The sequence below is a fragment of the Apostichopus japonicus genome, chromosome 1 (genome assembly GCF_037975245.1).
Source record: "Apostichopus japonicus isolate 1M-3 chromosome 1, ASM3797524v1, whole genome shotgun sequence".
NCBI classification, from domain to species: domain Eukaryota; kingdom Metazoa; phylum Echinodermata; class Holothuroidea; order Aspidochirotida; family Stichopodidae; genus Apostichopus; species Apostichopus japonicus.
The window spans coordinates 19,296,244-19,312,732 of NC_092561.1; the positions used below are offsets into that span (position 1 = coordinate 19,296,244).

At 38.3% G+C, this 16,489-nt stretch overlaps 1 protein-coding gene across 1 annotated transcript; it reads right to left on the bottom strand.

Annotated features, from left to right (window-relative positions):
- Nucleotides 1–2,473: 2,473 nt before the first annotated feature.
- On the bottom strand, nucleotides 2,474–12,699 carry LOC139970017 (26S proteasome non-ATPase regulatory subunit 14). Its single transcript, XM_071975543.1, has 7 exons — nucleotides 12,571–12,699; nucleotides 11,645–11,785; nucleotides 10,843–10,962; nucleotides 9,903–10,124; nucleotides 8,870–9,052; nucleotides 6,063–6,188; nucleotides 2,474–5,187 (listed from the first exon to the last, which is right to left on the bottom strand). Exons 2-7 carry the CDS (start codon nucleotides 11,765–11,767, stop codon nucleotides 5,026–5,028), a joined length of 936 nt encoding a protein of 311 aa, XP_071831644.1. The 5' UTR covers nucleotides 11,768–11,785; nucleotides 12,571–12,699; the 3' UTR covers nucleotides 2,474–5,025.
- Nucleotides 12,700–16,489: the final 3,790 nt, after the last annotated feature.

Sequence of the window (16,489 nt, forward strand, 5' to 3'; positions counted from 1 at the left end):
TACGTAACAGCTAATAACTTCAGACGCTGTTCATCAGGATGGAGATGGTAATTTTCCAGGAATTAATGATGGCATCACTCATAAGATACCGTCATCATAGGCCTACGCTAACCACTGAGTCGGGAAGAGCGTATGTCCGATATACTGAGCGATATGAACCTATTACCGGTGAGTGGTCTGTTCTACTATGGAAGACTTGGTCTGTTCTAATGTCAGATATATATTTACTGTTTGAATGCGTATTTTAATGTATTTAATACAGAATTGCCGCCGTATATGTTATAGAAATTCAAATAATGGTTTCTAATTTTGAAATTTCAACGAGTATTTGCATGGTTTTGCCTCCGCCAAAGCTCCTTTTCCCAAAAAGGATATTTCGATACGCTAATAAACATCCCTTCAGTGTGTACATATCAATAACTTGCATGGACAGAGCAGATACTTTAGACAAGGTTTCACAGGCTAAAGGTCGGACGATGCATACATCGCTGTCCATGCAACCCTCTCCACAGTTACCCGATTCAATGTTGCATGGAAACCATCGAGAACAAAAATGCACCTCAAGTGGCCCACCCCACTATCCGCAAATAGCAACATTGAAGTGTTCACGCAGCCCCTTGACCGTTGAACTGGAGGCCCTGGACACATGCCTGTTCTGCCTATTGGACATTCCAGCAGGCCCCAGTTCGAGCCCCCCCCCCCCCCCCGTGTAAACATTTGCGTCCTTCTCCACCGGGGTCAGCCATTGAAAGTGTTACGTAATTGGCCTTCGATAGCCTTCACTTCCATAAACTTCGTCGTTTTATTTAGACAATTATGCATGGACAGTAAGAATATAGATAGCAATTTCATACCTGATGAGCGAATTATGGTCGTAAACCCCTCTCTACGTCATACTTTGGTCAGTTAGTAATTCATAGATTGTATGCTTCAGGTAATCATTTTTAACCCTTCCCCCGCTTTATTTTCCAACCCAGTGTCATGCACATGATTTCAAAAATTTGTGTGTGTAGGGACGGAGTGGGGGGTTAAAGATCTGAATTTGCCCGGACTGATTTAGGTTAAAGGATGAACCTTTATGGACGGGCCGACGACGACTAAAGGAATATGTAAAGGGTTAATGTGGCCCTGTGGAAGATGAAAGCCGATTCCTATGTATTATCACCGATGACACCGCTTGAGGAAGCATTGTGTTACTTTAAAAACATTATAGCAGCTTGGCCTTGAAAATCAAGAAGTCACTTCATTATATATCATCACGCTACTCGCAACAGGTATTAAACAAACATCTCGAAGGTGACTCTCACGGCGTACACATATGGCAACATAGTGTAGGTAGATTTGCGTAAAGCCTGACGGGAAGAGGTGGTTTGAGGGAGGGGGGTGCTTTGGGGGAGGAAGTTAAATCAATTGCAATGGCGTTTTCATGACATATGGTACACTTCCCCAACCCCTTTTATCACCTCAACTTCCCCTTCCCCCTCCCCTCCAGAAAAATGCTTACTGAATGACCCATTTTCCTGTTTGTGGCCTCAAATGACGTTTATAATATTACTTATATATAAGTTTTCATGGACAAATCGTGTTGAATGTCATCCAATGATATTTTATTAATTTATATGAAATTAAATGAGAACACGTTTTGAATTGAGTTATTTAAAATTTATAAAACAATGGATTAGCAATTAATATTCAGCCCTGCACTGAGGAGGCGATGTGATCATCAATTTAGCCCAAAGATTTAAGAAAAAAAAAACGTCGAATATCTTGAACACCAGAAAACATTTCTGGCAATTAAAATAATTAAAATTGAAATGATAATTAGACAGTAACATATCAAGGCTAAACTTTTGGCTAAAGTCAACACAAGGGATGAGCCTGGGGTAAAAAAAAAAGGGGGGAACTTTGCCAAAATTGCGGTATAGGCTCCAGTTTGAGTATGCTACAGTGTGTTAGGGAAAAAAGATATACAGCGCGATAAACGAACAAAGTAAAACGAAACAGTTGATGAAAGTCATAGTAGTGTATATTCAAACGTTTTCGAAGATTTCCCATCTTCCTCGTCAGGAAATAGATCTTTGAACATGGATAGTCATCATTAATACAACAACTTTCGTATGCACTATACATAAGTGACTATATTATTGACTATATTATTATCTATTTCCTGACGAGGAAGATGGGAAATCTTCGAAAACGTTTGAATATACACTACTATGACTTTCATCAACTGTTTCGTTTTATTTTGTTCGTTTATCTAGTTCTACAAATGTAAAACTCTTCCTAAACTTTATATACTGCGCGAATTCGCGGAAAAGGCTCATGCATCCAACGATGAAGTCAGACTCTCGATTTGATTACTGATTTAAGTCAAAACACTCTTTGCGATAAAAACTGAATAAATCGGGCCATGCAGCCAAAACACACCAGTGATTCGGCTACAATAATAAACACGCAAGTTCAAAACATCACGTTAGTTTTCGTTCTTTTTTATTACAATAAGAATTTTTTTATACACCAAAAATATTTTAAAGCAAAACAATTTTGATAATAGGACCGAAATATTATGAGATGGAACTTGATAACACAGGTTCAATGTGGTATGCATCTTTTCAACAAACACTCAGACGGGGGAAAAGGGTATTTCTTCTGAGCAAACAAAGCTGAAGTCGTTGTTTACTGTGTTGAGTCCGTGTCTTGAGGGGTTACTCTACTGTGATGGTGAAAAGATCCATCTTATCCATACATACTCTGTTCCACTTTATCAAGTACACAGTATGCAACAAATATGCACTAAAAGCCAAATATTGAAGATTAACAAGGGGTCTAAGACACCTATCTGAAGACAAGTAGTTTGAAATGGAGTAAAGGGATGGATGGATGGAGGAAGGTGGAGGGAGGGGGAGGGGGGAGGTGAGATGAGGGTCATTTAATGGATGTGAAATGCACCTGGTATGTTTTTAAAAATTCCATAGATAAAGAGCCATATTATTCATATCCTTCCAGTAAACCAAGTAGACAGTATGCACTAATTAAGCCAAATATGAAGATTCCCAATGGGATTTACGGCACCTCAATAGATCAGCTTTTGACAAGGGGTGAAGGGAGGGATGAATGGAGGAGGGGTATGTGTGTAGAAGACAGTTGATCATTCTAAGGAAGTTTAATGTACCACGTATGCTATAAAAACAAACATAACAACATCACACTATACTCATTCAATATCAATATGAGTCATAAAATTGGTTATTACAATTCTTATGCAGCTCTAGTAAAGAAGATGAGTTTTACTACTGAGTTGAAGACTAATACAATACAATATAGTCATGTGGAGATGCAAACAGCAGTAAGGTTTGTCAGTGGTACTCAACCAGACTTGTAGTACAATCACAACAGCATGAATACGAGTACAGTGAGTACAAGTAGAATTTCACCTTGGTATGATTCAGAGTAACTAGGGTCTCAGCACCAACATTATACGAGTATCTTATTCCACTAGTATCTATAAACAGGGATGAGCCTGGGGTAAAAAAGAAATCACGGAACTTTGCAAAAATTGCGGTATAGGCTCCAGTTCGCGTATGCTACAGTGTGTTAGGATAATAGTTTTTGTCCGCGAGGTAGAAAAGAAATCACGGATATTCCCCGAATTCGCGGAAAAAGCTCATGCCTGTATAAACTAGACTTCTAAACAGCCGTGAGTACAAACGAGTACAAACCAATGAGGGTGAGTACTAAAACAGGCAAATATGCTAGAATAATGAGTACAGACTCCCTGCAAGTATGGTGTCATGCATGTCACATACACACAGGATCACCAACATTAGTACTAGTATCATCTCTCAGTCAAACACACATATGCCCAATCTTCAGGCCACAGTCAATTATAATTTGACTTTCAATATTTTGTATAGCAAAAGCACATGTAACAACGTCTATGAGGGCAGTATTCAGAAACGGAAAATAGTGTATTCACGAATCAAATAGTCTAACAGTGTACTTGATGAAGTGAGGGTAATAGTTGATTTGAGTTGCCAAGTGGAATAATTTCTCATAAATTTGGGAAAATCCTTCCAATTTAGGAAGAACTACATTCTTTGGACTGCAAGGTGACTACAGAGTACAGCAGAGTTTTCACATCCGGAAAAGAAAAGAGGCAGCCATAAAACTCCGGTTATTAGCATCAAACTTCAATTTGATACAGTTGTTTACTATTGGATGGCTACACACAATAGACGTCATATTCAATTCATTTGAAAAGCAAACCAGGTTCCATACTTAAGTTAAAAGCATCTATCATGTTTTCCTGATATCAATACTAGTATCAGATGTCAATTCTGCTGACTACAAGATGACCACAAGCTGACTACAGCGAAGCTTTTATATTAGAATAGCATAGCTTTCATGTGACCGTGCACTCATCACTAACTTCAATTGGATGATGAATAACTTTGGACGACTACAGAATATAGATGAGCTTTGGTATTTCAATTTATCAGTGAACAAAACAACTCCATAACATTTCAAAACTGGATAATAGCAGAGTAAAAGAGCAGTATTCATAATTCATATTTCATATGAACATTGTCAATCAATTTGATACTGCCGACAACTAGATGACTGCTACACAAAACACAGCCTTGATATTTTCAGATCAATCCACAGTGCAAGGCAACCTTTTCAGAAGAGCACTGCAGGCTGTTGACATTCTGTTGACTACCGGACGACTACAACACACGGCACAGCCTCGATGCTTGATGTTTTCAATAATCCAGAGTGTACAGCACAGCTTTTTAAGCGTCCCACAGAAGAGACCATTGGCAAACTGTCGACTACTGGGTGATGACGACACCACCAGCCCGCAGGTACGGCTCTGCGTGACGGTGAAAACACATAACCTGTCCGTATATATCACCAGTAGCCACAGTTGACTCGGCACTCCGTCCATGGGAGCCCTATGGATTGTTCGTGTCAGCTTCGCTACACACTGAGGGACGCTGACGATAAGTGAAATAATTCGTTTGACTACTTGAAGACGACCGTGTCTAGCATGGCACCGATACACTGTACGATATTCGACGTCATCAGGACCTCCACATGCTCCTGCAGATGACGCTTCGGGTCCATCTTGCCCACATTCTTGACCGCTAGCTGTTCCTTGGTCATCGCATCTTCTTCTTCCACAGCCTAAATTGTAAGATGAAAAGTTTAGCAAAAATAAATTAAAAGAAAATCACATCGACTTTAGAGACTGCAAAATGCTGGGAGGATTTCCAATTCATATATTTAAACTTAAATCAATTCAGTGTCTGATATTGTTCCTATTAGAGTTAGACAAACAGGACTACAAATCGGTTTATAGACTCCATGAAGTCCACTTCCATGCTCTATGAAGGTCTTATCTGTATTTTATGTCATATAATGGGTACCACTTCATAATTCTCTCTTAAGTTTGTTTTATACTTGCATATCTACACATGGAAGATGCTTTATCAATTTAACTTGAACTTTGTCTGAGAGACAAAATGTTTAATATTGAATGGAATTCTTTTATTATCTATACTTAATGTCCATTTTGTGGAAATCACTACTTAGATGATCACAGTGTGATCATTTCCCATGACATTCTGAGAAAAACTTTATTACCTTAAATAGTAAATCAGGGTATACTTAAGTGTTCAAATTTTGTGTAGCTTTTTCGAAGTCTCTTAATTTTTATTTTTTCTCTCATTAAAATTTTTTATAGTTCCTGTGTAGAAAATTGCTATGCATCTTAAAACTTGAAAATAGAAACGTTACCATTTTGTACTACGTTTTACTATGCAGATTGATGAAGTATTCCCTGTAATTTATTGAAAAATGCTAAGTCTGCTTTCAAGCAAAACTTATAATTGGTTACTGACGTGGCAAAACTGAACAATTTACTGCAAAATGAGGCTGCGTTAGTAGCTTGCATTGGAGAACAAATGTTATCTATCCTTGACTTATAACAACCTTCTCAAAGAACAAGTGAAGGGGTGTGGGGGGGGAGGGGGAGTTGCCAGGTGACCGTTAATCCTCACCTTATTATAATTCTTCGCAAGTTTGAGCATAGTTTGTACAGTTGATTCGTTGACTTTGCAGTGATCATTGTAATCCTTCAAGGTTAATCCGTCCATCCAGCTTTTCTTGTGCAGGTTCAAAAGCATCTTGAGAGAGAATAAACATCGACAAAAGAATTAAACTTAACAAGAGACTACAGCTATCTTGAGAGAGGATAAACATAGCATCAATGAAACAACTAAACTAAACAAAGACTACAGCTATCTTGAGAGAGGATAAACATAGCATCAACGAAACTAAACAAAGACTACAGCCATGCGCAATTCAATTATTAGTCGTAATGCAAGTTTGACGACAGATAATTATAACGGTGCACACACTCCCTGAGCAAGTCTTTCTTCGTCGAACCTGTTCAGCTTTCAAAGCGGCACTGCAAGAACAGTTCGAAGGTCAAGGCACAGTATTATCATCTCAGGTGCAATTGAAACAGTGCCCCCTATCTCCTGTTAAATTCAAGAACTGTTTCTGTTTCTCTTCTTAAATTCAATAACTGTTTGCTTACCTTTTGTTCTAATTCATTCTTTCTGTAATTAACTGCTATAGAGTAAGAATGCCTATTCCATGCCCTTACATTTGCACTCAAGCAGTGCCCCTTACCATTCAGTTCAAACAGTGCCCCTTATCTCTTCTTAAATTCAAGAATTAATTCTTACCTTTTGTTCTAATTCATTATATCCATAATTAACTGCTATAGAGCGAGAATGCCTGTTCCATGCCCTTACATTTAAACTCAAGCAGTGCCCCTTACCATTCAGTTCAAACAGTGCCCCTTATCTCTTCTACATTCAAGAATTTATTCTTACCTTCTGTCCAAATTCATTATATCCGTAATTAACTGCTACAGAGTGAAAATATCTGTTCCATGCTCTTACATTTGAACTCAAGCAGTGCCCCTTACCATTCAGTTCAAACAGTGCCCCTTATCTCTTCTTAAATTCAAGAATTAATTCTTACCTTTTGTTCTAATTCATTATATCCATAATTAACTGCTATAGAGCGAGAATGCCTGTTCCATGCCCTTACATTTAAACTCAAGCAGTGCCCCTTACCATTCAGTTCAAACAGTGCCCCTTATCTCTTCTACATTCAAGAATTTATTCTTACCTTCTGTCCAAATTCATTATATCCGTAATTAACTGCTACAGAGTGAAAATATCTGTTCCATGCTCTTACATTTGAACTCAAGCAGTGCCCCTTACCATTCAGTTCAAACAGTGCCCCTTATCTCTTCTTAAATTCAAGAATTAATTCTTACCTTTTGTTCTAATTCATTATATCCATAATTAACTGCTATAGAGCGAGAATGCCTGTTCCATGCCCTTACATTTAAACTCAAGCAGTGCCCCTTACCATTCAGTTCAAACAGTGCCCCTTATCTCTTCTACATTCAAGAATTTATTCTTACCTTCTGTCCAAATTCATTATATCCGTAATTAACTGCTACAGAGTGAAAATATCTGTTCCATGCTCTTACATTTGAACTCAAGCAGTGCCCCTTACCGTTCAGTTCAATCAGTGCCCCTTATCTCTTCTTAAATTCAAGAATTAATTCTTACCTTTTGTTCTAATTCATTATATCCATAATTAACTGCTATAGAGCGAGAATGCCTGTTCCATGCCCTTACATTTAAACTCAAGCAGTGCCCCTTACCATTCAGTTCAAACAGTGCCCCTTATCTCTTCTACATTCAAGAATTTATTCTTACCTTCTGTCCAAATTCATTATATCCGTAATTTACTGCTACAGAGTGAAAATATCTGTTCCATGCTCTTACATTTGAACTCAAGCAGTGCCCCTTACCGTTCAGTTCAATCAGTGCCCCTTATCTCTTCTTAAATTCAAGAATTAATTCTTACCTTTTGTTCTAATTCATTATATCCATAATTAACTGCTATAGAGCGAGAATGCCTGTTCCATGCCCTTACATTTAAACTCAAGCAGTGCCCCTTACCATTCAGTTCAAACAGTGCCCCTTATCTCTTCTACATTCAAGAATTTATTCTTACCTTCTGTCCAAATTCATTATATCCATAATTAACTGCTACAGAGTGAAAATATCTGTTCCATGCTCTTACATTTGAACTCAAGCAGTGCCCCTTACCGTTCAGTTCAATCAGTGCCCCTTATCTCTTCTTAAATTCAAGAATTAATTCTTACCTTTTGTTCTAATTCATTATATCCATAATTAACTGCTATAGAGCGAGAATGCCTGTTCCATGCCCTTACATTTAAACTCAAGCAGTGCCCCTTACCATTCAGTTCAAACAGTGCCCCTTATCTCTTCTACATTCAAGAATTTATTCTTACCTTCTGTCCAAATTCATTATATCCATAATTAACTGCTACAGAGTGAAAATATCTGTTCCATGCTCTTACATTTGAACTCAAGCAGTGCCCCTTACCGTTCAGTTCAAACAGTGCCCCTTATCTCTTCTTAGATTCAAGAATTGTTTTCTTACCTTTTGTTCTAATTCATTATATCCATAATTACCTGCTATAGAGCGAGAATGCCTGTTCCATGCCCTTACATTTGAACTCAAGCAGTGCCCCTTACCATTCAGTTCAATCAGTGCCCCTTATCTCTTCTTAGATTCAAGAATTGTTTTCTTACCTTTTGTTCTAATTCATTCTTTCTGTAATTAACTGAGTTAGAATGCCTGTTCCATGCCCCTTACACTTTAACTCAAACAGTGCCGCTTACCATTTTTTTCCATTTCAAACAGCATCCCTCATATCTCTTTTCAAATACATGAATTGTTGTCTTACCTTTTGTTCTAGTTCATTCTTTCTGTAATTAATTGCTATAGAGTAATAGTGTCTATTCAGCCCGTGAATCAATGCTTGGATGGAAGGCTTCTGTAAATGACCCAGATTTGAGGTGGTCTGCCTCGGTTCCTGACCGAGAACCATCGTGTTGGGGTTGATCAGCCGGAATGCATCTATGACAACCTGCGGTGAAAGAATAGAGAAAGAGACCGATGCTGTTAAACTCCCTGTATCTGTTAAATTATGAAAGGATCAAACCTGATTATAAACAAAGGTTCGACTGCCAATCAACTCAGTATGTCGTATGCCAAGACAGACAAACGACTTTTTGTGACAGGGTGATATACATCAACATGCAAACAGTTTGGACCACAGGTAACATTGTTAGCTAATTGAGTCATTAACATTACAAAATATGTACACAACATTAGTATCAACAATAAGCACTTTCAAATGTTGCTCTAGTCTAGGTCTCCTGAGCATACATATATATCAAGGCAGAGGTTATAACAAATTAGGCTAAAACCAGGTGAACTGACCAAGAAGTATCCTACCCCTTACAAGTTGGTGATAATACAGAACTCAAATTGCATTGAAATATACCAATGTTTACATTAATATTCCATGTGACTGCAATAGAATCCATAACCAGACTATTGAGGTGAATAGTATTTGCATCCCATGTATGTTAGAAACTGATACATAACTGTCACTCAAAATCACAACTTCAATTGGAAATTGTCCTCTCTAAGAATGGTCAGAAAAGTATCCCTTTCTGATAACTCTACATGATGAACCCAACAGCCCTTTTGAAGGAGAACCTATACAGGGAATATATTAGTGCACAGATTTTGTGTAGCAGTTTTGAACACTCTGTACATTGCCTCTTATAAAATGCTATGGTTTTTTCTATGTACAAAAACTGTTATGACTGCAGCTATGTAAAGCAATTTGCTCATTTTACATAGCATTTTACGATGCAACATTGGATGACTATTCCCTGCAATACAGATAATCTCTGTTAATGCCTCACCTTTCCTTTCACGCTCTGTATAGGGTCAACCACCACGGCCACGGCCCTATCTGATAGCGCCTCAAAGCTCTGTTGGGTGTTGATGTCCACGCCCGACAGCCAACAGCCAAACCCTGGATGGGAATGGTACCACCCGACTACCATCTCTGGTCTACCCGTCTGCCGAAGCATGTCCAACATCTTAGCTTGAAATACCGGATCGACAGCTTCTACACTCACTCCCTGAGAGAAGAAGAAAATAAATATTCATAAAGATGATATTGTGGCCCGAACACCATAAGGCATCAATTATTTCTACTTTTAATCGATAGCCAATTTGCATATATTGTGAATTGATAAAGTTAAATTACATGTTTAAGGTTTGAGGTCTTGTATCAAGGTACTTGCTACTTGTGCTTCCCAGTTGGGGAGTGGGTGGGGGGGGATGTAGTTAGCTTATTGTATTTAATTTTTTCATGGTAAATCTGCACTTTATGTGTGTATAAGCATAGCTTTTTCAAATTTTCCATGCTTTTTTTCTTTCTTTCTTTGACATTGGTATTATTCATTATTGTAAATGTAATTGTAAAAAATGAGAAAAAGTGAAGTAAACGAAACGAAACAAAATGAAAGGTAATTTCCTTCTCACACAACTATACAGCTCAGTAGACCCCTCCCCCCTGGTCATTACTAACTGTTTACACCAAAACACCTTTTTGTGTTGATTCAAACAGCAGCTCCCAAGGCACTACAGAACACCAAATCTACGCATCCCTGCAGCTACAGTCCAGTGCACACAACTTTATTTACAAGTTACCTGTATTAAACTATTTCAGGTATTTTATCAAGGGTTACAAGCAAACAAAAAATGTGTCTTATATATTATATTTTTTGTGGTAGGAAAAAACAAAACAATTAGAAACACATATTCTAGCAGAAAATGATAACATGTCAAGCTCACCGTTCCAGACTGAGGCATTGCAAACACATCGATGACCCTCACTGTATAATCATCAACAAACTCCCCCAGCATCAGTCCCATAACCTCCATCGGTACACCAGCTCGCCCATGCTTTAGCATCTACCAAGAAACCAAAGAGAAAGACACAGGTTTTAATTAATGGAATACAGTTAACAATGATTCGCATTACCTTAATTTGTTAAAATAAAACCGTTAGCAAACTTGCTTATCCAGTGTAAGAGAATGTGTAAAAGTAAGTTGGCTTGACGTTTCGGTCCTAGCAGGATCTTCTTCAGAGGTTTAATGACAAGTGAAGCTAAAGGACACTTGTTATTAAGCCTCTGAAGAAGATCCTGCTAGGATCAAAACCTCAGGCCAAATTACTTTTACACATTACCTTGACTTTGTCAAATCCGTCATATGATTGGCGAGTGAGTCATATAGTTCCACATTACTCGGTGAATTAGGCCTAGAATCTCACAATATAAGTCACTTGCTAAGAAATGGGAGTGCTTACAGACTATTGGCTTTACTCAAGTTTTCACTGGCATTTTCCAGTTACAACACACATCAGTGACTGTAAATGCTTACCAGAACAGCCCAATATTAGTTGCTGATAACAAGCAGTATGTAAAATGTGGAAATCATGTTGACTTTTCGACTTATGATTGGTAACCAATTTATCATGTGTTTTTAAGTTCCTACTGGCTACTGGCAGAAAAACATGCAAGCGCCTTTTATTTTCGAATGGTAAACAGAGAAGTCCACTGACATTTAGCCAGCATATTTAACACTTCTTTACCTTCAGTAATGCCAGTGATGATATGTAAACCTGTTCTGCTGTATCGACGGCTGGAGCGTCCCCTGCTGTGGTACCCTGTCCAAGGCCGGGCATCCCTCTACCTAAGCTGAGTAACCTCTCCATGTTTAATAGCTGATCGTCCTGAATAAAGCAAACAAAAATAATAATAACATGATCCGTTGGAATCACTGAGCATGTGTAATACCCACTAGTTACTTAAAATGGGCCTTAACTGTTTGGCAAAAAAGTTCCAGAATATAGACTTTGGAATATGGGTTAACATTAAGGACTTGACCACAATGCTAGTACTGTACTGTAAGTAACAGTTGGATGCTGTGCAATTGTATCGAGACTGGGATGGCAAAAATTTGGGACTTTCTGTAAGTTTCTTAAATTGCAAATTTACACTTTGACATTTTGGACACATTTCTTCCACAGAAAACTCCATGATTATCAATGTAATTTATTCAAAACAGGAGTTAAAGAATTGTTTCCTTAGTTTTGTCAGAATTTGATCAATGCCAAAGTTGGATAATTTTTCGCAAACAATCATCTTGACAGTTTCAGATAAATTTGCAAGGTCAGTGCCTAATTGTATTTGCTGAACCCATCCATGCAAGTAGTACCTTTGTCTAGACATACAAACTCTCTCTTAACATAGTCCCAACGTTACACAGTAACACTGTAGTGTAGGCCTATCGTCTGCCGAGTCTTCTTCATAGGCATGATAAAGCAAAAACTGTTCTGCAGCCTAACGTGTTTCATGTGCGGTAGCTTTCTTAGCCTAGTCTGGATTGTCAGTCATGCGAAAGAGTGGACAACACTTGGTACCAAAATATAAGAGCAACTTAAAGAACATGAACAATTTATGAACTGATTTTGGTCAAATATTCAAACGTGTACATCATTGATTCTATTTAACTTACCGAACTAAAAGAAATACAAATGTACAGGAATTTACGATGAAGATTTAATTTCAGGTCCGAGAATTTGCATTCGCGACGTGCCGAACGAACATAAAGAAGTGGATATCAGTGGGGCCATTCAATATGCTAGATATATTGGAATTATCGGCTAACTATACCCTGGTAGAAAAGTGTTCTTATATCATCAAAAGTGAATACTGCCATCTTTTTGATGAAGTTTGTTTTCTAACCAACAACTTCAGACCTAATGCTGTAACAGAACTACAAAGGGGTTGCAAAAGAGAAAAGGGCGAGAATGGGGTATGTTGGTAATGGGGGGGGGGGGGGGGGGGGATAGCGGTAGCATTATAAAGGTAAGATAGCCTAAAATGTTCACACCCTAATCAAATTTCCAACTTCAGTTTCCAGGAAGTTCCGTTCCACAGAGTAGGCCTATTCAATTATACATGTGTCAGTCAGGAAGCTGATTTATAATAAAAATTTGGAACGATTCAAAAGTACAGCCATCTACCTAAATCTTCTCTGTTGCGTTCATATAAATTCGTCAGAACAGATTATATCTGAATACGAATGTTATTTTAGCTCGTCGCAAAATTTATATATTTCAAAAGATTGTCATAACCGTGTATGAAATGATCATTATGAAATATATATTTGAATATGTGGAAATTTTCACATTTTGTGTCTTGTATGTGAATATAAGGATAGGATAAGGTGATTGAATGTTATCTAGTAATGTCGACGTCTAAGGTTAATTTTTTCTGTCAAAGTTATGACTTCTTATGACAAATTTTCAAAAAATGGTGTGTCGAAAATTTGATGTTTTTCAACCTTCGATGCCGAATCTTTCACTTTATATATCAAAATTTCTACTTCTATCGAAATCTCAAGGCGAAAAGGAAAATCGAAAATTTGAAGGATTACACAGTATGTAAAACGGTAGATTGATCGTTTGAATGTATGGCACTCCGTTTGCTATTTCAAGGTATCCGGCTGAACCAGAATTCACCATATTACCTGAAGTTCAGAAACAAGTGTGTATGCGGAGAGGGTGCTAGAGAAATAAACTGGTGCCCCTAGTGATAAGTGGGAGGGGTCATGGACGGATCGGTATACCGCTTTTACCGGCTCAGAACTGATGCGCCGTTAGTTCCATAGTCAGATGGTTTTTCAGTGCAATCTACCGTTTTCCCATCTGTAATGACTTTCTAAATTGAAAAGAAAATCCAAATTTGAGTTAAACTGTTGAATTGGAAGCCACCCGACGTGGAAGTTGTAATCCATAAGCCCTTGCTAGTTTTCTCCTACATTAAATATCAGACATTTATCAAATTAGAGTAGTTAGGATATAGCAGAAGTTTGATGCCTTTTGCATAGTGGTGCTTCAGCCCAGCCTCCTTGCATAAAACATACGAGCCAATACAACATTTGTGACATTAATTCAATTATATATCAGACATTTATCAAATTAGAATAAGTTAGGACATGGCAGAAGTTTATTGCATTTTGCAGGGTGGTGCTGAAGCCCAGCCTCCTTGCGTAGTAAACCATATGAGCCAATACCACATTTGTGATATATTAATTCAATTAAATATCAGACATTTAATCAAATTAGAGTAAGTTGGGATTAGCATAGGTTTGATGCCCTTTGCAGGGTGGTGGTGAAGCCCAATCTCCTTGCATAGAGATTGTGATCATATCGGTCAGGTTTGTATTATAGTTGACCTACAAGGAGAATATAATGGTACATATGATCTTAGGTAGAAGCCCGAGAAGTGTTGCTGTATAGAATCTCAGCCGAAATGCCATGATAGGTACTTTTTAAGAGAAGTCACCCAGGAAAGAACCTGGGCACGAAAACCAAACTACTGAACGACTGATCCGCTCTCTACCCAGTCCCCTTGCATCGAGACTGTGGCTGTGTGATCATCGTCGGGTGTGTATCACCATCATATACTACACATGATTTTAGCCAAAAGGCCGAGAAGCGATGATAGGTAGTTGTTCAGCCAAGAAAGAAGCATTCAGCTATTGTAAGTGAAAGTTCAGTTAGCACAGTTGTCGGAAATGTTGCTATTGGCGTTAAGGCTTATATAGAAGCTTATAGAAGAAAACGTGCCGTGTAGAAAGTTGTTTGAGCTTTTGTTAAAGGGTGTGAAGACTCGCGCAAAAAGAAACTTCTAATGCCGGTAATCTGACCTAGTTTCGAATGAGGTGTAACAGAAGTGTTAGACACCACCATCAATCCCAGAAAATACACACACAGCTTGCTACCGTCGGTAATTAGACACTAGTGTACAGTCAGTACATACAGCTGCGGTCAATACCCACAGCACAGTGCATAAACGATGATGGACATCTCAGGTCCAGCTAAAGATAACAAGGTATCACGTTTCATTGCTGTCTGCATTTTGTAGCGACACGAACAAAACGTCACTTGCAAGCAACAGAAAGTTAAATGTTTCAGATGGCCGCACGCGGTTTGGGGCGAGTCTTCAGTTAGCACATGCGTTGTTGGAAATGTTTTGCGAGTGAGCCGAGAGGGCGAAGGAGCCGAGATGGCGAGGGAGACGAGAGGGCTGTTACTTCGCCTAATATATGGTTAAAGCTAAACAGAAAAGAAGGCCTACCCTATATCGGAGTAGGTTTATAAGAAAAAAGACACGTAGCAATATGTTATTCAGTACCGTATAGCTATAGCAGCGAGATATTTCAAGGGTTATCGAAGGGTGGCATTTTTCTGCGTTATAGAAGAGTACAAAGGATCAGGGATAAGTCCACCCACCCCTCACCCTCCCCACCCTCATGGTGGGGAGGGGAGGGGAGCGGCGCGTTAATGACCAGTATTCTCTCCTACTAATTTAACTTACATACTTATACGGAGACGTTTTCTAAAGAAATGAACCGGTTTCTTTGGGCAAAAAATCACGGCAAGTAACGATGTTTTCTATAAATTGTAACTTGACTTGGCGCGTGTTTCCATGGTGATGTCTATGTCATAATGTATACATTTAACTCTTCGAAACAAACATGCATGTGTTATACAGTTTCGTGCAATAATATTGCATGGCTCAGCCTCAGTTTTCACATCAAACAACATAATAACTATATATATACAATCAGAGGGGTTGGGAGAGGAGAGGGGAGTGGAGGGGAACGATACTACGCTATGATACATATAGCAGACAATACATAGGAAATAGTGTTACTGTCATGAATAATCGGGGTAACAGGGGCGGATCTAGGATTTTAAAAAAAATATTGTGTTTCACACGAGGTCGTTGAAGCCGACTCTGATGTAAAATTTAAGACGTGAAATGATGTATTCTGAGTCATATATAACTTAACTATGTATTATTTATTCTATAATAGTTTTAAACTTCAAGGTTGCTATGAAAATGAAAATTTGTGGGCAAAACAATTTGTAAGGAGGGCAAACTCATTTATTGTGTTGCAATTGCCAGTCATACTTCAGGGGCGGATATGTGTGTTTGTGTGGTTTGTTTTGTTTGTGGGTTGATACGGGTGTGGGTATACACCCCTCCCCAAGGATCCGTTCCTATGTACAAAGGTGTCCGAATGCCCGCCCCCTGATATACAAAAACAAAAACAAAACAAAAATACTGCAACAAACAAACAAGAAAAAGGAAATTCACACAGAAAGTTAGTTTGCAAGAGCATATTTTATATAATTACATAGTCGACTCAGTTTCAAAGAAACGATTACCAGTTGTCCTGTTTGAAAGTCAAGTTTGCGCAGTAAAAGTGTTGAATTAACTTTTATCAGTGCAGAAGGTTTTAAAAACACACTATAAGAAGTAGTTCATCGTGAAATTTCTGATGTAGAATATTGGGTCGAGGAGGCACTCTGTATAGCAAGAAGTTATCATAGGCATCTGGTCAACCAACCTGCAAGCTC